At 27.2% G+C, this 24,474-nt stretch overlaps 1 protein-coding gene and 1 long non-coding RNA gene across 2 annotated transcripts in view; one reads left to right on the forward strand and one right to left on the reverse strand.

The window, feature by feature from the left end:
* Positions 1-1,292: 1,292 nt before the first annotated feature.
* LOC122500104 (segmentation protein even-skipped-like) lies at positions 1,293-5,426 on the forward strand. The gene is made up of 3 exons (XM_043608840.1): positions 1,293-1,453; positions 3,341-3,540; positions 4,439-5,426. The coding sequence occupies exons 1-3, from the start codon at positions 1,303-1,305 to the stop codon at positions 5,147-5,149; spliced, it is 1,062 nt and encodes a 353-aa protein (XP_043464775.1). The 5' UTR covers positions 1,293-1,302; the 3' UTR covers positions 5,150-5,426.
* Positions 5,308-24,474, reverse strand: part of LOC122500117 — a 39,949-nt gene continuing 20,782 nt past the window's right edge. The window contains exon 3 of the long non-coding RNA XR_006301439.1: positions 5,308-6,421. This is a non-coding gene — a long non-coding RNA (uncharacterized LOC122500117). The remainder of the gene's footprint in view (positions 6,422-24,474) is intronic.

The raw sequence follows: 24,474 nt of genomic DNA on the forward strand, positions 1-24,474 counted from the left end.
TAGAAATTTTGATCGCACCTAATAGCATTTAACTGATTTTTTGAAACTGAAGCATCATTAAAATTATTTAATGACATAAAACACTAAATAATTTCTTCTGATGATGAAAAACGCTAAATAATTCTTTAGACCACTAAAAGAGATCCAGCATTAAACTATGCACCTAATAAAAGTAAAATGTTAAATAATTTTTACATTCTCATCACATAAGAAGTTATTTTCAACAACAAAAAAAGAAGCATCATTAAATTATGCATCACCCAATGATGAAAAACGGTAAATGTTTATTTTTCTTTGACTAAAAAAGAGATGCATCAAAATACGTTAAATAATTTTATCGAACTAATTTTTCCATTCAGAAAAAATCATGCGGTAAAAAAAGAGATGCATCATGAAATTATGCTTCAACAATTAATTAGATGCAGAGCCCAACAATTTTATCAAATGGTTTTAAAAACTATTTTCCAATCTAAAAATAAACGGAGCAAATATTTATCCTCCACAACAAGATTCTGAAAAGCAAATTAACGTGTTTATGTGTAAACCCTAACGAAAGGGAGGTCGGCATTATCACGCATGTTCATGAATGTGAAATATGAATCCCTAAACTAGTGAAAGACACTATTTCGTCCTACACCTATATCTATATACATCCCACCAGAATACTATACAGAAGCAACAAGATTTACCCATACTGTAGAGTGAATCATAACGAATTTATATAGCGGAATTATTAGAGATAATTCTCTCACCAAGATCCATAGCAGTAGCAGCAGCAGCACATCCTCTCCCCCCTCTTGAAAGCGTAGCAGGTACGGAAGCAATAAGGGGGCGTGAAAAGCAGGAACCTCTTTCAGCCAACCATAGTCCACCAGTGGATCGATCAGCCAATGGTTGTGAATTTCCCGTTCAACGTCGTTACCACCTCTTCCTTCCAATGTTCCAGAGGACATAAATACAGCTTCATCCAACTCAACATCTTCAGTACACTCTCAGTAGTATCATCATCACACCATCACTCCTGTGGATGAAAAAACAAAATCGTTTTTATTAATCTACTTCAAATTTTCACTCTTTAAAAATAAAGTGCATTGAATAGTTGTTTTCAAATTGTTTCAATATTGTTTCAACATTGTTTCAAAATTGTTTTAAAAATCGGAGCAAGTTGTTTCAATTCCAGCAGTGCTGGATGACAAAAATTTACAGTGCAAGTGAAAAGTGAATAGACACAAGTTTTGATATTAATTCAAAATTTGTTTTCAATTCTGTTTGTTTTAAAAAGTAATTAGTGTGGACATAATCATGCAAGGCTATCATCAGAGGAGTTTTGAAAATCAACGGGATCAAAGGGAGGAGGAGACGATTGTCGTGGATATAGTGCCACCTCAGTACCATCTTCACAGCACTCCACCGAATAGTCCCCCAATCAACCAGTGCATCAAATCTGATAAAGGTTAATATTTCTCCACTACTCTATTAAAATCTCATTTCTTTAGTTCAAAAGAAATTTTCGTTTGGTTCCAAAATTTCCGTTGCTGCTAAATTCTTCTTTCAAAATTCTCCACTAACTTTTTTCTAATTTTTGATACTTGATTTACTAAAATAATTTCGTGCAACTTATTGGATTGAGGAAGCAGGAACCAAAAATTTGAAACATTTCATTTTTTACTAGCTTTGAATTGTAGAAGTACTTCCGATTGTCTACTATTTCGAACTAATAACTAAAAATTACATTTCAAATTTTCGGGAAGAATTTCCCAAAAATTGCCTTGAATCTCTATTTATTTTCCAAATGTTCTAACTCATTTTTTCGCAACATTCTTCTAAACAAAAAAATTTTGCTTCTTGTAAACCTTTTCACCAACAACAAAATCTACACAACACAAATGAAAAATTTCAAGAATAATTGAATTGTGCAATGCCAATAAACCATAAATACTTTTCCCCAAATTTTTCACTCATAAGTAGCTTATAAAATTTGCGTTTTCATTTTCAATTTTCATTATTAGCTAAAACCTAATGCTGTAAAACAGCATTTGTACACTACAGTATATATACAGCTTTTGAAAAATAATATTTATGATATGCAATCATTTTGTTCATTCGTAAAAACTTAACGCACTAGTGAGTTAAGCCAAAAGTCTTTACAAATTACTGGTGTTCTCTTCTCGGTGAAAATTTCTCTAAATTCAATAACGAGATAAACAATAGTGGTTTGTACCTGATGGGGGAGGATTCATTTTAACTTAAACGGATTAGCATAAGCTGTTTGTATATACAGATTTACGATGTTAGACGATTTCGCGTGTCGATAATTATAGTTCTATGGGGATAATCCAATTGATTGTCCATAATCTTAATGCATTAAGATTTACATTCAAAAATTTACATTACAAAATTTGAATACCACTTCTTAGCTTCAAGGTCCTAAATATGTCATAAACATAACTTTTTCAAAAAAGATTTGCAGCTTGTATTGTAATCCTTCCTGGAACGAGAGAGGGAGGTAGAGAGAGTTCCTCTTGCCTTTGACCAAAACTAGTTTCTCAAAGTTTTATTGCGGTAATTACTTTACTGCCTTATTTCCCAAAAATGCAATTTTTATTATTATTGATGTCTTGCAACAGGTTTGTTGCTAGACTGCATGTTACAAACAACCCGTAACAAATTCGATGTTTGAGGAGCAATAATCTATTATGTCTTTCTGTATTTGGATTTTTTTCTTCTTTTTTTTCCTCCTTTATTTTTTTTTTTTACTTCTTTTTCTCCTTTAAAGTTAGATCACTGGGTTAATTGTACACCGTAGCTAAAATGTTTATTGAACATTATAGTGGTTTTTTTATTCTTTTCGGGAAAATTTTCATGTCGCCGGGAAACATCAAAGAAATTGCGTAACCCACAATGGCTTTGCGTATAGACACCGCTATTGTCATAAAAAGCGCGAGAACACAATCTTTTGGAGCAATGTTTAAAAAGGTGACACTGTAGGGAGTCCGAATCCTATGGACCACCTACTTGTTCTCTTAGTGCTCCGCTTCTTTTCTGTCAAATATACCTCAAAGCATACCGACCACAGTTTTTCATTAGCATCCGGAAATTTTCCACTTCTAAGGACCGTCACTTATCGGAAGTTAACTTTCTAAGTGTTTACTCCTCGATTTCACCCTCGACGGGACATTTCAAGGCTTTATTTCAATTTTCAAATGGGTGGAAAGTTATTCTAATATTCAAATTTTGGTTTGAGTAGACACTTTGAGATGCTACTGTTACTACTATTGCTAATTTAAGTATTTCCAGTTAATCAAGTTCGTGTTGTTCATGTAAATCGTTTCTTTTACAGATGTTACAAATCAGGAGAAGCAACCTCAGCAACAGCAGACCCTAAACAACATGGATCCGAATATGCGAAGATACAGAACCGCATTCACTCGTGAACAACTCAGCCGATTGGAGAAGGAGTTTGTCAGGGAAAATTATGTCAGCAGACCTAGAAGATGCGAACTGGCGACGCAACTCCAACTTCCAGAATCTACAATCAAGGTAATTATCTTTTTACTATTCTATCATCTTTCCACAATTTTATCATCTCCATCATCTTGAATTGAGTCAGTATTAAAGACTAAAGAGTCAGCATTAAAGACTAAAGAATCAACATTAAAGACTAAAGAACATCCAAAAATTGTAGAACCATGGCGACAGGATAAAACTTCTGAATGAAAGCAATTAGAAGGATCTTTTTTTCCCAAGCCGCCTTTCTCGGTAGATGTTGTTGCGCGAGCCGCCATATTTGAGCAGCGATTATAGCCTCAAGAGAGAGCTCTTGAAGCGGCGCCTTTTCTCTTTTTATTGTCGCAGAGTAAATACTTAATCACCGAGAGCAAACACCCGAGGAGTAAGCGTGGAAGCCGAGAATTATTAGCTTCCAGGCTTACTCGAACTGAATCTCGATTCTTAATTCTCCCGCTACCTGCGCCTACAAATTCGTTAGAACCTTCGAGGTGCTAATTAACAAACACTATCCTCTGCCTCCGTCTTACGAAATATCTAAATCCATTAGCAGTTCTGAATAAATTAACACGAATTTTTACATTCTGATTTTTTTTCTTTCCTAATTGTTATTGCAAAAGCATCATTAGGTTCTGATCTTTTCTGACCTAATTGTTGCAAAAGCATCATTAGATTCTGATCTTTTCTGTCCGAATTGTTGCAAAAAGCATCAATTATGATGATAATTCTGACTCAATTCAATAATTACAAATTCATCAACAATTATTACTGGTTTCTAAGGTACAGTAACTTACTGATTACTAACGTACAGCATCTAAGTTACTGCGGTTTCTAAGGTACAGCATCTAAGTTACTTACCAAAGACTCATGGTCAACAAAACTATTGTCTCCTGAAACAAAAATCTAATGATCTTTTTTTCCCTAATTACAGGTATGGTTCCAAAACCGTCGCATGAAGGACAAACGGCAAAGAATGGCGCTGGCATGGCCCTACATGGATCCAAATTTCGCAGCAACATTGGCGACAATAGCAGCGGCATCAACACTACAACACCCTCCATATCCAACACCTGCTGCTGGAATTCATCTCAACTATCCTCTGCCCGCTGCATATTATGGAGCCCGTTTCTCTCCCTATGGAAGCTCTGCGCCAGCAACGAACGCAGCATCCCTGCAGAGGCCACACCTCCAGTCGCCGAGTTATCCTCATCACCCACACATTCTCCAACCCCACCACAACCTGCCGCCCCTCCATCTACCAGGCCTAGGCGTGCCAAATGTCGGCAACACACCGTACATGAGTCCACCACTTTCAACCAACACAACACCAACCTACAGGCCCACAATGTTATCAGAAATGAGTCCAGTTCATTCTGACACCTCCAGTGATTGCGACTGCTCTGGATCAATTCATCCACACGGTGCATGTCACATTGCCTCACGTGACAAGGCATCGCCACCACTAAAACCAGTTGCAAGTCTCGCGTCGCCAATTCAAGCAATGCACAATGTTTACGAACAAAAAACAATCGCCGATTATGGAATTGGCCTCACATCATCGCCAACATTACAAAAAGGTATTAAAGTCGAACCACCGAAACTCTTCCAACCGTACAAAAATGACATCACAGAGAAAGCATAGACTAGAATTATTTTTGTTACGCTCTTTAGTTTCTTCATTGTACTTTAAATTCGAATTTTGAATTCTTTTCCAAAGAAATAAATTATTTTTCATTTAATTCGGTATTAAACTTAGTCCCGAATTCAGCGTCGCGTCGATACTAAGGGTTCGATTTTTTCAAATGTTTAATTCAATTACCAAAAAAGAGCCCAAACATTTCTTTCAAAACTCCAGTGAAATTTTTAACTAATGACGCTAAATTCGTGGATGAAAATTCCATATAAAAATGGAACTTCCTTCCCAGTTTTTTTTTTTTTTTTTTACTTCTAACATTCGTTTTCTCTAGATCGTTGATTCTATTAATTATTTCAAAAATCATTAGAAACGGAAAATGCTCCAATAATGATTTTTTTGATAACAAAATCGAAATACAGAATACAAATTTTACATTCACATTGTAAAATTAAATTTACCGAATTCTATTCCCACTACATGAGAAATGTACCGGGAATAAACGAACAATATTCAAAATCTAGATAAAGTTTGCAAAGAATCAAAATTTAGATTTAAAGTACAAAAATCATTTTATACATGCTTTCAAAGTTTTATTTTTTGTTCACAAATTCAGATTATTTATTTAAAAGTTCCTCCTATACTGTTTCGGTTAATAAAAAAAAATTTTCCTTTCGAAGAGTTTCGTTAAAAAACTGAGATTTGTAAATAAAAAAAAGAAAATATATATAATCGAGTCACTGCCAAAATAATCTCGGATTTTTAAGTAACCAACGAGTGTGAAATAACATTTGCCGATATAGTAAAAAAATTGTAAATAAATTGAGAAAAAAAAATTTTATCTGTAAATTTTAAATTTTTGTTCGTAGAATGTTTTTTTTTGACGAAATATATGTTTCTGTGTATATGTGCGTGGCCTGCGTGTGTATTTTGTTTTTGTATAATGAAATTTTAATTTTTGTACAGTTTTTAGTGTAAGTAATTTATTATCAATATAATGAAACAATAGTCCTGGTGATTTTTGTTTTAAAAAATCAAAGTCATTGTTACTATAAGACTAATAAAAAAATTAAGTGTTGTACATAATGAATATTGTCTATAAGCAGAGAATAAATATTCGATATATGAAATAATTTCTGTTGTATAAATTTTCTTACCTTCGGATCTTGTCCTTTCTGCCTTTATTGACTCTTTTTTCCTTTTTGGCCTTTTTTGCCTTTTTTGACCTTTTTCCTTTTTTCACTCTTTGGCCCCCTTTTTCGATCTTCAAAAAAATTCACTCTGTAAAAAAAAATGATACAAAGTAGTAAATAAAAAAATAAAAAATAGTTAAATTCTATAAGTTCGTTTGTTAATTATCTTTTAATTTGATTTTCAATATTAATTAATTCCTCCTTATAGAAATAATCCAAATCACTGAATGTTAACTATTTTAATAGCAATTTTTAATTTTTTGTTCCTTTTCTAAATTTGTTTTTTCCATTAACTAAATTAATTTTTGAAATTGTCTCTAATAGAACATTAAATTAATGAGTTTAAAATCAGTGATTAACAATAATGAAATATTTCCCAATAATATTTAGAATTTAAAGTGCTTTCGAGTAATTATTTCATATTTAGAAAATCTAATTTAAAAATCATGTGTACGAGTTATAATAAAAAAAGAAAAAAGAAAGCCGACTAATGTTTCTTTTTTGTTTTCAAGAGCAATTAAAACCAATTTTCCTTGTAATTTCAAAACAAAAAGAATCAATTCAATAATGACCCTTTTTTAGGTTTCATTTTATTTGAACATAAAAATTAAGTCACATTTCGTGTCGCGCATCTTTTTTTCTTTCCTCTTGGCTAAATAAATTTGAATGCATTAGAAGAATATAGATTCTTATCGATATTTAAAGATTTCGAAAATATAGAGAGTTTCTTATATACTTTGTGTATAGAACGATTTTACGAGCCAATAAAATTTCGGATATAATACAACGATTTTATTTTTGAAGAAAATTCAATTCTGTATTATATATATAAAAACATCTTATCACAAAATATTTCAGTTTCAAATAATAAACAATTTTATATTCCTCCTTTTGACATATTATTACAATATTTAAAATTAGTATAATAATTACATAATGTGTCGTAAAAAAAAGTAAATAAAACATAAAAAAAATTTTATGACTTTTATGTTTTTATTTTATGTGAAAAAATTTTTTTTCTATATTGAAAATCAATGTCTATAGTGAAAATCATGAGATAGATAAGAGGTGTTTAAAAATCTGTATAATTTTTACTTTTTTTGGGAGAAAAATTCTTATAACTATGAATGCAATTTTTTATGGATTTTAAAAGTATGTGTCATCTTCAAATAATATTACAATTTGTAATATATTAATAATAGAGAAATTTAGAATGTAGATTCGATTCAGTTTTTAAATCCGGAATAAAAGGAATAAAGTAATTTGTGACACTAAAAACTACTTTTTTCTTTTTTTTTGAGAATTTGCACAATTCAAAAGTAACTAAAAGTTGAAAAAAAAAATTATTTTCAAAAATTTTTTTTTAAATTCTTAGAAACGATTCAATTATTTTCAAAAAATTTACGAAATTCAATTATTTTTAATACAATTTTCATTACATTTTTTTGGAAAAAAATTAATTATTTATAAAATAATTCTTCAAAAGAATTCAATTATTTTCAATTCAATTTTAATAAAGTTTCTTGGAAAAATTCAATTATTTTCAAAAATGTTAATAAAATTCTGCAATTAAATTATTTTCAATAAAATTTTAATTAAGTTCATCGAAAATTTAATTATTTTAATAAATAAAATACTTCAGGTAAATTCAATTATTTTTAATATAATTTAAATAATATTGTTCGCAGAAATTCAATTATTTTCATAAATAATAAATCTTTCACAGGAATTCAATTATTTTTAAAACAATTTAAAATGAATTCCCGATTAATACAATTATTCTTAAAAATTTTATTAAAAATCTTCGAAAGAATTCAATTATTATAAAAAAATTTTAAAAATGCCACGTCAAAATTCCAATTATCTTTAAAAACAATAAATAATTATATTTAAATTTTTATTTTAAAAAATGATAGTAATAAATATTATTTTCTTGAAAAATCATTAAAGTTTTGAATAATTTTAATTAAAATTTTTAACAACAAAAATGATTGAATTTAATTATTTAAAAAAGAATTTTGATAATATATTCTTCGCGCAAACATTCAATTATTTCCATAAATAATAAAATTTTCACAAAAGAATTGAATTATTCAAAATACAAGAAATTTTCATAAAATTTTTTGAAAAAAATCAATTCTTTATAAAATTTTTATCATGAATTCAAGACAATTACAAATGTTAATAAAATTCTTCACTAAAATTCAATTATTTTTTAAAATTTTGAAAAAATCCTTTATAAGAATTTAATTTTGAAGAAATTAGGTATAATTTAAACAATAAATTATTTTTGTATTTACATAATTGAATATTTTAGTTGAACTGTCTAATAAGAAATTAATTAAAAAATGAATTCCAGTTGAAATTTTAGATAATAATAATTGAATATTAAAAGCGTAATAGTACGAATTTTTAGAAATTATTAAATTTCAAAAGATTTTAAAATTAAAATTGTTGAAAAATTTAATTGTTGTAAAACTATACTACCGCATATAGAATTTTATTTTATAAAATTTTTCCATTTATTATTTTCCAAACAAAAATGATTAAAGTTTTGAATAATTTTATTTAAAAAATTTTTTAAAAATAATTGATTTTTAGAAGAATTACAGTTGTAATTTTTAGAATTACTTAAATTTCAAAAAGATTTTATATTGAAATCATTTAAGATATTTTAATAATTCTTGTGAAATGTAAATGAGTATATTTAAGGGGTTATACCACTTTGACCCGTTCAAAACATAAGCTTTTTCAACAATTTTTATTGAAGAATAGAAATTTTTTTAGGAAAATTAAATTACAGTAGGGTATTGTACTACTCTTGAACTACAAAAAAATATATATAAATTTCTTTTTTTTTTTTAAATTGTCGGTTTTGACAGATGATATGTTAAAGTGCTTTAAAAATGTATCGCCATACGGTGGACACTATAACTCGGTCCAGAATTAAGCTAGATCAAAAAATAAAAATGCTTTAGTTTCTGTAGCTCAAAATCTAGCGAAATACGTATCCTTTTTAAAAAAAAATTTATTTTTCGCAAAATGGCATCGATTTGAAGAAAAAAGTCCATATTTTTGCCTAAATTTCATTATTTAAAGTTGTCTAGAAAATTTAAATATTAATATTTCGAAAAATCCGTACGTATTTTGCTAGATAATTATATCACAATCAAAATAAAAAAAGAACTAAGAGGATCGATTGAAATTTGTGGCATCCAGAGTGTCCACCGATTTTTAAAATACAGTTTTGAGAAAAACGCGTTTAAAGTTTTCATTACAATGTAAACGTTGGCGCGCGACCCTGCTTGAACAGTTCGAAAATTGTCTTTTTACTTGAGATATCGATATATAACTAATGACATATCATTTTGGTGACCATAAGGAGTATTTTAAGCAAAAAAAATTTTTTTCAATTTTTTGAAAATTTCAAAGTGGTGTAACCCCTTAAATATTTAGTATAAAGAAAAATTATGCAAATACAGTTTTTCTAAGATTATATGCAAACTATAAAACAAAAAAATATCAAAATTGTTACAATGCAATGTTTTAAAACGTTTTTTTTTCTTAGTTTGCTCAATTTGCTGCAGGATTATTACGTAGACTACTATCTGGGTCATTTCTATAAATTTTGAATACAGCATCCAAAATAATTATCAAAAAATTCCCTTTCATTTATAAAAGCATACAAAAAAAAAAAAATGTTTCGTTTCATATAAAAGCAATAAAAATATATAATTTGATCGAAAATTTAGATTAAGATTTAAAAAAGAATCAGTTTATAATCCTCCCATTCGTAAGGTAAATGGTATTTATACCCATTTATATATGTTACCGGTTTGAACCCTCGTAAATTTGGACATGAATCCCATTTATGAAAACGCACGCGAGCGTTTAAGTTGTGAAAACACCCTCTGTATATCAATTCTCTGAAAAGAGAGTGAGAGGGAAAGAGAGAGATAAGGAAAGCTGAACGAACTATTAAATATAAACGCGCATAGGGAAGAGGAGAGAAAAATTGAGAAAGAGAGAGAGAGAAAGAGAGAGGGCGATATGTGATGAGCCAAGCAGGGTGATTTTATAAGAGCTGTGAACACATGGGGCGCATTAAGTAGATATAAATAAGTTGACTGCGAGACACAGCACAGCAGATTTTGGCTTACTGGTGTAGGTTTATCTTGAGCAATTAACTCCCTCCGTTTAGCTACCATATATTGTATATATATGGGGTGAAAGGAAACAAGATAATTCCATATGAACACCAAGACTTAACAACCTATTGAGGTTTACCTTTTTTCGAGGCACGTGCTCTCTCTCTCTCTCTCTCTCTCTCTCTCTCTCTCTCTCTCTCTCTCTCTCTCTCTCTCTCTCTCTCTCTCTCTCTCTCTCTCTCTCTCTTTTTCTTATACGATCTACTGATAAAAAAAATTATCCACTATTCCCCTTATTCTGAAGACAAATTAGTTTTTTATTATCTATCAAATATTAATTTTATTATCTTCAATAAATTAGTTATACTCTAAATCTGAATCAACGAAAATATATAGGCAAAGGTTTTCAAAATAATTCAATTCCATTCAAATTTTATATTTGAAAGTCTGCGATAAGTTTTATTATTTATGAAAATAATGAAATGTTTGAGTGTATAGAATTTTATTAAAATTCTTTTTAACTAATTGAATTCCTTGAGGAATTTTTATTAGTTGATATCAAAAGCTATCTTCAATTCAATGATTTTTAAATCATTGAATTGAAGATAGCTTTTGATATCAACAATTCTGTAGGAGGTTTAATTAAAATTCGATGAGTTTCTTTTATGAATGCTATGAATGCTTAAATATTTAGAAATAGGAAATGTTCTTAAAAAGTCGTAAATTATTTTCAACCTGAGCGAAACCTTCTATCCAGGGAACTTTTTCTATATATATGAACAACAAGAACATTATTAATTTAATTGTAATTTATTGTAAGATTATTTATTTCCTCTAAGTAAATAAAAAGTGTAGGTGACAACAAATTGGAAAATGATGTATAATTTATATTGGATATTAAAATTCGAATGTATAGCTTAGACATAAAAGGAGCCATCCTTTAGTTTCCGAATGAAGGGAAAAACCATAAAATTCACATAAAGACATAAAACTGACTTTTGGATAGTCCATTAAAGAAATGCTAAAAATACTAATCTACCTCTATATAAATATGAAATTACTTTATTTGTTCTCACCGAACAGCTATAATTATTATTATTGACATTATAAATATATAATTAAAACTGTATATTAAAATTAAAATATTCATTCAAAAGTATAATTTTGAACTTAGTTAAGATTTAAAAATTAGGATTTCTAAAGCAGACTATAGTTTTCTAATCTTCCTTCCTTTTCTAAAGGAGTTAAATAATTCAAGATTCATTTCAGAAAAATTAAAAAAAAAAAAATTTAAACAGTTAAATCTGATTGAAAAAAAAATCACTATAACAATTTTGGAAAATCTTTTTTTTAGCAGCACAGCTTTATTTCAATCTCCTCGACATCTATATTGATTGCCAGATTTATGAAATATTAATATCTAATTTATACCCCTTGATATACAGAAATGATCTCCCCCTTTGGAAAGCATCCGAAACACGCCCCAAAATCACGGGAGAATTATAACATAAGGACCGACCCTCCAACTTTTTACTCCTTCTTTACATTCTCGTATATACTTTATGTAATTGTCATCTATCAATATCAAATTATCTCAAAGTCGTCATAATATTAAAAAGTCATATCTAAAGATTCAATTTATCTTTCCACCTTATATATTCTTTATGCCAAATTCTAACTTTTATCGAATCTAAAACCAAAAATTCTGTAAAAAGAAATTTACAATTTTACTCAAGTACACGAAAAATTGTTTCAATTAATAAAAAATAATGATTAAAAATATTTGAAATTTTAACAAACCCTAAATTTCTAAATATGCCCTTCTCGGCCCGAAGTTTTTTTCGAACAATGGCACAGTTTTTGAATGTTGTTTTCTACGCATATATGTAACGGTCGATAAAAAGTTAAAGCGTAAACGAGTTTGTCTCGCGGGGGTAAAGAAATGTTGACACCTTTTGGTTTCCATCTCGAATGGACCACCCGCGGTTTGAGTAACCAACATCTACATTGGAAAAACTACTGAGAATTTCATGATACATGCAATTTTTCCCGTGTCGACCTCAATTTTCACGGAGCAAAGGAAATCAATATCGGCAATTCTTTGCGGAGTGCAAAATATTTTCTTGTTTATTTGTTTGTTGACCCGAAAAAAATCGTTTCGATGCAACCAATCTCATTTCTCAATTATACAGTAGTGTTGTGTGCAGTATTTTTTTCTTCTTTTTCTTTAAGTATTTTACACTTCGAGATGGCATAACGAAATTTGGGAATTATTTACTCTGCTTTGCTGGCAATGTTTAAAAAATGTTCAATCTATAATATAATCTACTGAATTTAAATGTTATTATAACAAATCTAAATTAAAGGTCTGCGAAATTTAACCTCTTTTTTTTATTCTTGATATCAAAGTGGTCTCCGGACTGAATTTCGAGAAAAGTGCGAGTAAAAATTCCAAAAAATGAATTTTCTAAGACTTTACCCCCACTTTTCTCAAAATCCTAACATGCTAGGCAACTTTTGAATCCGGAATCCTGTTTAGCGAGCATAAATACATTGAAAACCACTACCATATCGAAAATAAGGAAAATATTAATATTTTGTCTCTCTACCCCCACTTTTTTCAAAATTCTCTATTTTTGGTCCTCGTGGAAGTCTCTAACATGTGGGGTTAAAGAGAAAATATGTATTAAAAATTTTAGACCTCGCGGAAGTCTCTAGCATGTTTGCAGGCTTTGCACTCAATAATTTTATTAAATTGTTTTTTAATAATTGAATTCTTGCAACGAATTTTAATAAAGACTTTAAATAATTGAATTTTTAAAAATTATTTTATGAAAATTTAAAAGAATAATTCAATTAGCTATAAAGCATAATTTAATTATTCAAATACTTTGAAGAAATTCGACTAAAATATAGATATAAATGTATTTTTGAAAGGTAAATATTTGTAGCTGCCAATTTTGTTAAAGTTTTAGAAGCGAAAAAAAAGGAAATTTTCAGGGAAAATATATCGTGACTGGAACAACGTTTATAATAAATATAAGGGAGTGAATTGGGAGTGAAAGATTGAGAAGTGATTCTTTTTCAGTTCATTTTTCAGTGCCATGACGAAATTGGAAGAAGCACAATATTTGGGTGAAGGCGAACCTGTGGCTAATTGAAAAGTCAAAACTCTAAATGAATGGGCACGTGAAAGCGTGGAAGCTTATTTTGTGACAAAAGTAACTCCTACTCCCTGTGGCTTTCTTTTCTATCAACATCAACTTTCAAGACCCCCTACAATGACAAATATTTTCCATTTTCTTTTAACAAACACAAAAATCACAACATCACGATAATTCATCTAGTAATTATTAAAATCATCGCATCTTAACTGAATATATTTTCAAAAATTTTACATCTCTGTAAAAATTTTTCGTTACTGTATTTTATGGGCAGAGATTGTTATTTTCGGATTTATTGAAAAATTTTAATTTTTTGCCCTTTAAGTCAAATTTTAATTTGACTTAATTACAGTTATAATTAATAGAAATTTTTAAATTTCAAAAAGGCTTAACATTGAAATCATTTAAAATTGTTTAATTTCTGTGAGAAAATAAATAAGTATTTAAATATTTATTTAACAAAAATTCTTCATGTTTTGAATGTCTAATTTAATTTGGAAATCGTGAAAAAATTTCGTTTTTTGAAAAATCTTAATTAAAATATTTTGAAGGTAGTTAAATTCCCGTAAATAATTCAGAAAGACAAAATTAAAAGGAGTCATCCTTTCTCAAGTATTTTTTTTTTTTTAAATATTCTGTTAATAAGTTAAACCTTTAGACCCTTGGGTTTTAGGGTAGTGGCCTGGCTTACCCCATGAAAAAAAGATAAATAATATCTCGATATTACAAGAAAATTTTTTTTTTTTTTTTTTGCTGAAAGCCACCAATCCAAGCGACTTGGACTACAAAACAGAAGTTCAATTTAACTTCTGGCAAAGAGAGTGAAGCTAGGTCTCTGGGACTCTCTCACGAACAAATCATTTCCCTCCTTTCACACAATTTCCCCCAGTAAACATTTTTCGAAAGGGATAATTTACTTTTTCTTCTATTTTTATTATTATCTACTTTCTGAAGAAGCGTTTATTTGTATAAGAACGTACATTATTTTGAAGAACGTTTTTGACAACCCTTCTTGCCAAATTCTTACACAAAGAAAACTGGAATTCAATTTTCATTTCTAATTTTCATTCATCAATGAAAGAGGAGAATTAGAAAAAAATTAGTTTGGAGAATTTAGAAGAAAAAATGGTTTCAAAATTTCTTTTATATTTATACCATTTGTTTGAATAACGTACCGCGATAAAAGAGAAGAACAAACAAAATAACGTTTCTTAAATGTTATAGTATATGCTCTTGGGAGAGAAAATAATTTACAGTGGCTTTAAAATTTTATTTATTTTATCATTGATAAAAGAAACAGGAGAAATGGCTTCTATTGGGTAGAGGATCAAATTAGAGAAATTTTTCATCTATTGACAAAACGGATCTTAATTGTAAATAAAAGGCAATGTAATTGAAAAACGAAACAAAATTATGTTCTTAATATTTAGAAAGATTGGAAGAGTCGTAACTACTTCTAAATATTCTCTGTAGGTTTCTTGTAAAATACCTGATGAATTTGAATCAGGATTTATGGAATATTTTGAATAAAGAATTTAAGATGTTTTGCAATAACATTTAAATTTATTACTAATTGGTAGTGGATAAATAAATAATTGTTTTCTGTTAACTTTGGGCAATATTTGTAAGCTACACAGATTATTAATGGAGTGAGAAATTCTTTGCGTGAATTCCCATCGTTTCACGTTCACATATCAGTGATGTAATGAGAGATGAATTTACTCTTTGCTTTATACTACATAGAGTAGTAGAAATTAATTCCCATAACTGATTTGAACTCCGCAATTGTTATGGGGTAAATCGCTCGTGTCTATTGAGTGCATATCGAGAGCAATGTACAATTATCAGATATATAGATAGGTGAAAGCTCTCAATTTGTCATGGCGTGCCATAACACAGAACCCTCTATTTTAACTATGCATAACGTGTTATTTATTGCCATTGATTTTATTACAAGTTTTTCGAAGGGGAATTCGAATCGCTTTCTGCGTTTATGAGGGAAAATATTGTACCACCAAATATCAAATGCTCGATTAACTTCACTGCGCTTTATTTTATTCATTTTCGATATTAGGAACTGATTCTCTATTATTGGCACAAATTCTGCAGGTCCTATTCAATTTATATTTATACTATTTGGTACGAAATATTATTTTTCCTAATCTATAGTTGCACCTAAATATTATCGAACCTATATCTGAATCTAATCAAAACTGATTGTACCTATATCTGAATCTAATTGTAAAAGTTTAAAACTAACTGCGTATCTGAAGCTAATTGTGAGAAATTTGTGAGAAAATGACGCTAAGATTATTTTCAGGGTTGACACAGATGAGGGAAAAGTCTGGGAAAATAAAATTGGTCAGGGAAATGTCAGGAAATTTTATCAAAAAGTAATGGAAAAATATCAAATCTCAAAAGAATTACTACAATAATTTTGGTTTTTAGTGTCCAAAAATGTTTATAAAAAATAACTTTCAAACCTTGACTACTTTTTCGATTTTTTTTTCATCGCAAAAACTTTTTATAATCGCAATGGATTAATTATATAGAAGGAGTTTACACCGTAAGCCTTAAATATAAGCCTCCGCGAGCATAAACGGATATGCCTCCATGAGGATATACTTGCGTCTGCGCAAAGTGTTTGCCTGCAGCTGTGTTGTGAAAGAGTTAGCCTTGACCACGTGTTCGCGCAGGCGCAAATATATGCTCCTGGAGGTATATCCGTTTATGCGCGCGGAGGCTTATATTTAAGGCTTACGGTGTAAACTCCTTCTTAATTAATTTAATTTCCCTGACTTTTTCCTGAATTCCCTGACCTGTAGCAATCCTGAAATTGCAACAAATTGATACAAATTTTTGGTAAAATATTGATCGAAAATTTAAGTAAAACCTCATACAACATTAATCAGAAATCAAGATTTTAATCAGAACTCATTTCGAAACTTTTATTTCATCAGCATCTTTTCTCAAAATTCATCCATTGAGAGCAAAACTATAATTGCAAAAGATTCCAAAAGACGATAGAATATAGACCGCATCATTAAAACTCTTTATCTCAAGCCCTCAAATTTCAAATCCTTTCCCTAATCCTTTTCCAAAGTCTGTAAATCTGTAGCAACCCACAACTATATATATAATATTCCCAACCCATGGCGAGGATCATAGCCTGAATCATAAGAAATAATTATCGGCTGACCATGCAATGAACTGTTCATTGAATATTTTCTTAACGGGTTAAAGTGTAGCAAAACGAAAAGCACGAAAAATGAAGAGAGAAAAAGGAAGGAAGGAAGTCCTTGATAAAAGTAGGAAATATATGAAAAAGCTTTTGAGATATGGCGTTTGGTTTACCGCATTGGTCATAATGGTAGACCTCTGAACGTCCTTGCGCGTTTCACATTAACTCTAACCATCCGGAAATTAAGAGAAAACATGGCGTATCGCGTAAAAGCAATGCAGCACGCATTCGCCATGGTCCAATGTTTATCTCACAAGAGGTCGTAAATTTGTTCCTCCAAAAATTTCTTACGAAAGATGGGTTTATGTATTTATGCATTTATGGTACACATAATAACAAGCAGAGCAAAACGGAAAACTCCACGGTTATTGCAATGCTTTAACTAATGGAACACCAGGGGCGCAACTTTTCCAAAATTTTCATACTTTCAACTTCTAGATTTCGATCTTGAAGCACATTCAAATCATCTTTAAATCTAAACCTTTTTTAAGTTACACAACTCATTGTCAGGGTTGCCACAAGTCAGAGAATTCAGATGATCCTAAAGTTCTGAACGTTCAAATGAACGAAATTTATTTATTTTCTTCTTTAATTTAAATATTTGTTACAATAATTTTTTATCGATATAAAATAAATGAATTATAAAGTTTCTAAGTGTAAAATTTAAGTTTTTAATTTTTATTGCAAACAATAAATTATAAAAACATTTTTAATAAAAAGTGTTTCGTTCATTTGAACGTTCAAAACTTGTGGATCATGAATTCAGGGAAAAGTCAAGGATATTTTATTAAAAGTATACTGGAAAAATTTAATTTTCAGAATTTATAAGAATAAATCTAATACAAACCCTTCAATTTTTTCTGCTTCTGACAATAATTTCTTTTTAAATAACTTAATTCTTCAAGAACTATCATCAAATTATTACTTATAAATTATTTAATGAATAATTTTACTTCAAAATTTCAAAATTAATTAAATTTCAAAAGAGTTGCTTTTACAATTTTCATAAATAGATGAACTTCAAAGGTTCCAATTTAAAATTTTAGAAAATATCAATTTCTAATGAATTTAAATAGAAATTTAAAGCGACAACTGATTAAAGAAATTCAATTATTTTCAAAAGTGATAAACTTCTTCTCCAAAATTCAATTATGTTGAAAAATTTTTTAAAACTCTCGTCAAAATTTCAAATATCTTCATAAATAATAAAATTCTTCTCCAAAACTCAATTATTTTCAAAAATTTTAATAAAATTCTTGGCAAAATTTCAATTATTTTAAAAAACTTTTCAAAATTCTACGCAAACATTTAATTACTTTTATAAATAATAAAAATTCCCCAAAGATTCAATTATTTACAAATTTTTTATCAATTTCTTCGCAATAATTCAATTACCTACTTTTAAAAATTTTAATAAAATTCTTCACAAGAATTCAATTATTTAAAAAGAATTAAATAAAATTCTTCGCAAGAATTCAATTATTTTCATAAATATTAAAATACTTCTCAGAAATTCAATTATATGTTCAAAAGTTTTTAAAAATTCTAGTCAACAATTCAATTATCTTAAAAAATAACCAAATTATTCTACGAAATTCAATTATTTCCAGAAATTTTAATAACATTCTTGGCTACATTTCAATTATTTTCAAAAATAATAAATTAAATTTTTCAAAGGGATTCAACTATTTTTATAAATAATAAAATTTTTGTTAGGAATTCAATTTTTTTCAAAAAATTTAATAAAATTCTTGGCATTTCAATTATTTTCAAAAGTTTCCCTCATTTCAATTATTTTTAATATCTACTATTTTTATAAAATTTTACAAAAGAATTCAATTATTTAAACAAAATTTTACTAAAATTTTCACAGGATAAAATTGCAATTTTAATAAAATTTTCCTATAAAATTCAATTATTTTCAATACAATTCTTAAGAATTCAATTATTTTCACAAATAATACATTTTCTTATGATAATTCAATTATTTAAAAAAATTTGAATAAAATTCTTCGCTATAAATCAATTATTATTTTCATAAATAATAAAATTTTTCTTAAGAATTCAATTATTTTTAAAAATGTTGATAAAATGCTTTATAAATTTGAAAAATTATAATAAAATTAGTCATAGAATACAATTATTTTCGTAAAAAAACAACATTCTTCCTAGGAATACAATTATTATCAAAAATGTTTGTAAAAATCTTCGAAACAATTCAATTGATTTCGTAAAAAATCCAAGAATTTAATTCTTTTTAAAAATAAACATTTTCACAGGAATTCAATTATTAAAATTTTTTTTTTTAATTCGTTGACAGATTTCAATTATTTTTTATTTTTTAATGAAATTTCTAGATAGAATTTAATTATTTTTAAAAAGTTTTAAAAAATTTTGAAAAATTCAATTATTTAAAAAAATTTGAATAAAATTCTTCACAAGAAATTAATTATTATTATAAATAATATTTTTCTCAGGAATTCAAATTATTTTTATTACAATTTTAATAAAATTCTTCGCAGAAATTCAAGTATGTTCAAGAATTTTTTTTAAATTCTCGCCACAATTTCATTTATCTTTAATAAAAATAATAAAATTCTTCTCTGAAATTAAATTATTATTAAAAATTTTAATAAAAATCTTGTTAAAATTTCAATTATTTTAAATAGTTTTCCTCAATTTAATAATTTTCCATTTCTCTACTATATTTTACTATAAAATTCTCCAAAAGAATTCAATTATTTAAAAATTTTTTTAATAAAATTCTATACAAATAATTAATTATTTTCAAAAATTATAAAAATTCTACTGGAATACAATTATTTATAAATTTTTTTGTAAATTTCTTCACAATAATTCAATTATTAATTATTTATTCACAAATAATAAAATTTTTTACAAGAATTAAATTATTTTTAGAAATAATAATATTTTTCTCCGGAATTCAATTATTTTTACAAATAAAATTCTTCACAGGAATTCAATTCTTTAACAACAATTTTTAATAAAATTCGTTGCAAGAATTCAATTATTTTTGTAAATAACAAAACTTATCACAGAATTTCAATTATTTTTTATACAATTTTAAATAAAATGATAGGAAATTGCATTTATTCTTATAATTCTTTTTTAAATTTGCCGAAAGAATTTAATTATTTATTTATTTTTTATACAATTTTAAATAAAATGATAGAAAATTGCTTTTATTCTTACAATTTTTTTTTTAAATTTGCCGAAAGAATTCAATTATTTTAAAAAATTTTGATAAAATTCTTCATAAAAATTCAATTTAAAGAAATATGCAATTATTGAATTAATTATTTATTCTTGTATTTAAATAATTGAATTCTCGGGAAATTTTCTAATATAAATTGATTAAGAAATGAATACTAGTTAAAATTTTAGATAATTGAATATTAAAAGCATTATAGCGTGAATTTTTAGAAATAATCGAATTTTAAAAAGGGTTCAAAATTAAAATCTTTGAAAATTTGAATTTATAGTTACAATATTCTTATGATATATAAAATAATGATTTTATCATTCCGTCATCTTAAATTTATTATAAAACATGAGGAAATCGATCACTCCGAGTCGAAGACTCGGAGTGGTCGATTTCCTCATGTTTAAAAAAAAAATTTATAATTATGAAGTCAATTCGATAAAAAAATTCGTCAAAATAGATGGTGGTCATAGTGTCCACCCCGGCCCTCTAAATGTTAATTAATACCAAATTTGTTTCTTCCGGAAGTAATAAATTCCCACAACACTTTCAAACAGACCAAAAAAAAAAGGACAAATATTTCAGAAAAAATGTTCGACATGTACGTCAAGAGGGAAGAAAAAAAAATTCTAAAATTGCGTTCCTGCTTTGGTCAACTAACAATAGATCATCGAGGGGTACAAACTTACCACGTTTTTGACTCATGCTAGAAAATTTTTGAGGTGGCGAAAACTCTCAGTTGTAAATCTTCCAATGGTTTTATTTTGGTTTATTATACATCTTCCGTGTTTGAAAAGAAACTTTTTCAACACCCGAACACGGAATGTTTGCCTTCATATTACCTAAACTAGAAACAGATTGACGCCATTTGAAAAATTTTTTTTTTTGTTTTCTCCACTCCATGCACGCACACAACACAATACAACCTAAAAACCGCTTACAAAGTTTCAGGACAAAATCATCATTTTATGACCTTCAAACTGAAAAATTTACTTCGATGGAATTTAACCATTTTCCCTTCTAAGAATATATATATATTCTCTCCAATAAAAATCTTTTCCAGACAAAAAAAAAGTAGATTATTAAATTAGAGATGGATATCGAGATAAAAGGATATAGTCTTTTTAAAGATACAGACTCCCTCTTCTTTTTTAGAGCGAGGCATATATTGTATTAAAGTTTACAGACGATATAATGTCTAAAGTGGTGGATCCAATAAAAAAAGGTAATTCAGCCGTAAAACGTGCGCAACGATAGAAAAAGACTATACCTTTGGATGAAGTTGAGTTCTCGCAGGCTAATAAAGGTAAGAAGAGGTGTACCGCGGGTTAAAGACGAAGGTGAGTTAATTTCATCAAGCGAACCTGATTCATTATCCAATATCGGCTCTCGTAAATCCCAATCCGGTCAAATAAATTATCGCCTCTCGCCCTGTCTCAACCGATCCAAGTTGTTAGGTACACGTCGATAGAAACGTGTAAACCTATTGGCGTATCTATAAATTAGCGTGCACCCAAATTTTACCACCAAGTCCCAAAAGTTCATGAAAGAAAAACAAAACCAAAACAATTCACAAAATAAGCGTCTTGCTGCAAAAATTGATTATTTTTTCTACACCATTATTTTACCACTATTCTCAAAAATACAAAATATTGGAACAGTTATCACAACATTAGCTTCTTGAAGCAAAAAATAATCACTTTTCCCACAGCATTATGTTACCACCAATTCTACAAATACGAAATATCCACACAATTCATGAAATTAACGTCTGAATAAGGCAAAAAAATTAATCACTTCCTATCGAACACTACAGCATTCAAGATTAGACTTTAGGAAATTTTAAAGGCATCGTCCTTATATAACAGATCATTTAACATACTTTGCATATTGCATTTTGTGTTGGTTTTGAAAAAGAATTATGACTCTGCAAAACAATAGAATTACCATTCAACAGAACGAACAACTTCTGATACAGAATTTCCAAATTTCCAAAAATGACAAGCAACAGAATTCTTATTTAACAAAACTGACAAACAACAGAATTGATATTTTACCATTATATTAACCTTTAGAGGGCTGGGGTGGCCACTATAGTGGCCACCATTTATTTTGACGAATCTTTTTATCGAATTGACTTCTTATTTATAAATTTTTAAAAATAAAAAACTTTTAAAATTTGTGCAAATTTATCGGCCCTCTACAGGTTAAATAGAATTGTCAATTAACATACCTGACACGAAACACAATTAATATTTTATCCACTTGACATACAATAGAATTGTCAGTTATAACAAAACTGAAATAATATTGTAAATATTGTTTCAAGTCCTGTTAGTAAAATACAAAAACTGCTAAAAGTTCTGTTGCATAACAATTATATTTGTCAGTCTATTAAAATATCAATTTTTTTGCAAGCTAGGTATGTTGAATAACTATAAAACCGTTCTCGTAAATGACAATTCTCAGGCTTCGCACTCGATAATTAATTTTAAAAAACTAAGTAGCTTTATGACCGAAAAAAGCAGTAAAAAAAAATATCTATCGAAAAATTAAATTTGCCAACAAAAAACAACTCGTTTTAGATGATTCAAAAAAATCACAAAAATTAAATTCTGCATTTTTTTTCTAATTTTCATCGAAAATATTTAAATTTTTCCATTTACTGCCAATAACTTAAATTTTTAATATTTAGGTACAAAATTCAATAATTTTATAAATTTAAATTTTCAAAAATTATTAAAAAATAATTTTTAAATATAGAAATAAAATTTTTTTAAGTGTACAATTTATTTAAATTAAATTTCACAATATTTCTAAATAATTGGAAACATAATTTAATCTTTTAAAAATAATAATGTATACGGGAATTCAACAATCTTCAAAACATTTTAATTACAATTTTTCAAAAGACGAATATTTTTCATAATTTCCAAAAAATTACATTCAAAACATGAATAATTTTTGTTAAATAAATATTTAAATACTCATTTATTTATCCACAGAAATTACAATTACAATATTTTAAATGATTACTTTGTCAAATCTTTTTGAAATTTAATAATTTCTATAAAAATCACAACTGTAATTCTTCCAAAATTCAATAATTTTTTTTTGTTAATGTTTTTAATTAAAATTATTCAGAACTTTTATAATTTAAGATAAAAATAAATTTACATAAAAAAATAAAATTTTTAAAGATTACAATTTAAAAATCTTTGGAACTTTAATTATTTCTAGAAACTCATAATATAAAACTTCTAATATTTAATTATGAACTAAATTTTTAATTGAAATTCAACTTTTAATCAATTTTTCTTAGAAAATTCTACAAAAATTCAATTATTTAAATATAAAAATAAATAATTTATTGAATAATATTGAATATTTCTTAAAATTGAATTCTTATCAAGAATTTTATCAAAATTTCTTAAAATAATTGAATTTCGAGGAATTCATTTAAAATTGTATAAAAAATAATAGTTATTAAAATTATATTTAAAATAATTGAATTCCAGCGAAGAAGTTTTTTAAAATTATATTCAAAATAATTGAATTTATTTAAAATATTTTATTATTTAAGAAAATAAATTGAATTCCAGCGAAGAATTTTATAATTTACTCGAATAATTGAATTCTTACAAGTTTTTTTCGACGAATTTAATTAGAATTTTATTGAAACTAATTCAATTCATATTATATAGAATTTCAATAAAATTTTTAAAAATAATTGAATTTCTGCGAAGAGTTGCATTAAAATTTTTAAATAATAATTGAATTCCCAAAAAGAATTTCATAAAAATTCTTTTAAATAATGGATTTTTTTCGAAAAAATTAATTGGAAATTGTATTTTAAATAATTGAATTCCTGTAAAAATTTTATTATTTTTGAAAATAATTGACTTCCAGCGAAGAATTTTATTATTTACTCGAATAATTGAATTCTTACAAGTTTTTTTCAACGAACTTAATTAAAATTTTTGAAAATAAAATTGAATTGTTTCAAAGAAATTTAAAAAATTTTTAAGAATAATTTTTTATTTCAATTATTAACGGATTTAAAGCATTGTAAATTTAAAAAAAAAGAAAAAAAAGTAGCTTTTAGTGTCATAAATCTAAAAAAAAGTATCCGAATAGTAGCAAATCGTAAAAAAAGTAGTAATTAGTTGATTTTAGTTGACAGTAGTTCGCTGTCAAATCATTTCTGACAATTCTGTTCGATTATCAATCCGACCCAATAAATGACTGAAGAAGAATTCTATCAAAAAGACTTTCTGATAATTTCAAATTCTATTAAATAAAAATGATGTTAAATAAAAATTTACTGAACTAGACAATCTGCAATAGAAATGTTCGATAAGACAA

The sequence above is a fragment of the Leptopilina heterotoma genome, unplaced genomic scaffold (assembly GCF_015476425.1).
Source record: "Leptopilina heterotoma isolate Lh14 unplaced genomic scaffold, ASM1547642v1 Lhet_101, whole genome shotgun sequence".
In the NCBI taxonomy this organism is placed as follows: Eukaryota; Metazoa; Arthropoda; class Insecta; order Hymenoptera; family Figitidae; genus Leptopilina; species Leptopilina heterotoma.

What these genes read in the sequence shown, in the direction of transcription:
- LOC122500104 (XM_043608840.1), top strand. Translation starts at nt 1,303, where the DNA reads ATGCAAGGCTATCATCAGAGGAGTTTTGAAAATCAACGGGATCAAAGG. An exon ending in GTGCATCAAATCTGATAAAG is followed by an intron (nt 1,454 to 3,340) that starts GTTAATATTTCT and finishes TTTCTTTTACAG; the next exon opens with ATGTTACAAATCAGGAGAAG. An exon ending in TTCCAGAATCTACAATCAAG is followed by an intron (nt 3,541 to 4,438) that starts GTAATTATCTTT and finishes CCCTAATTACAG; the next exon opens with GTATGGTTCCAAAACCGTCG.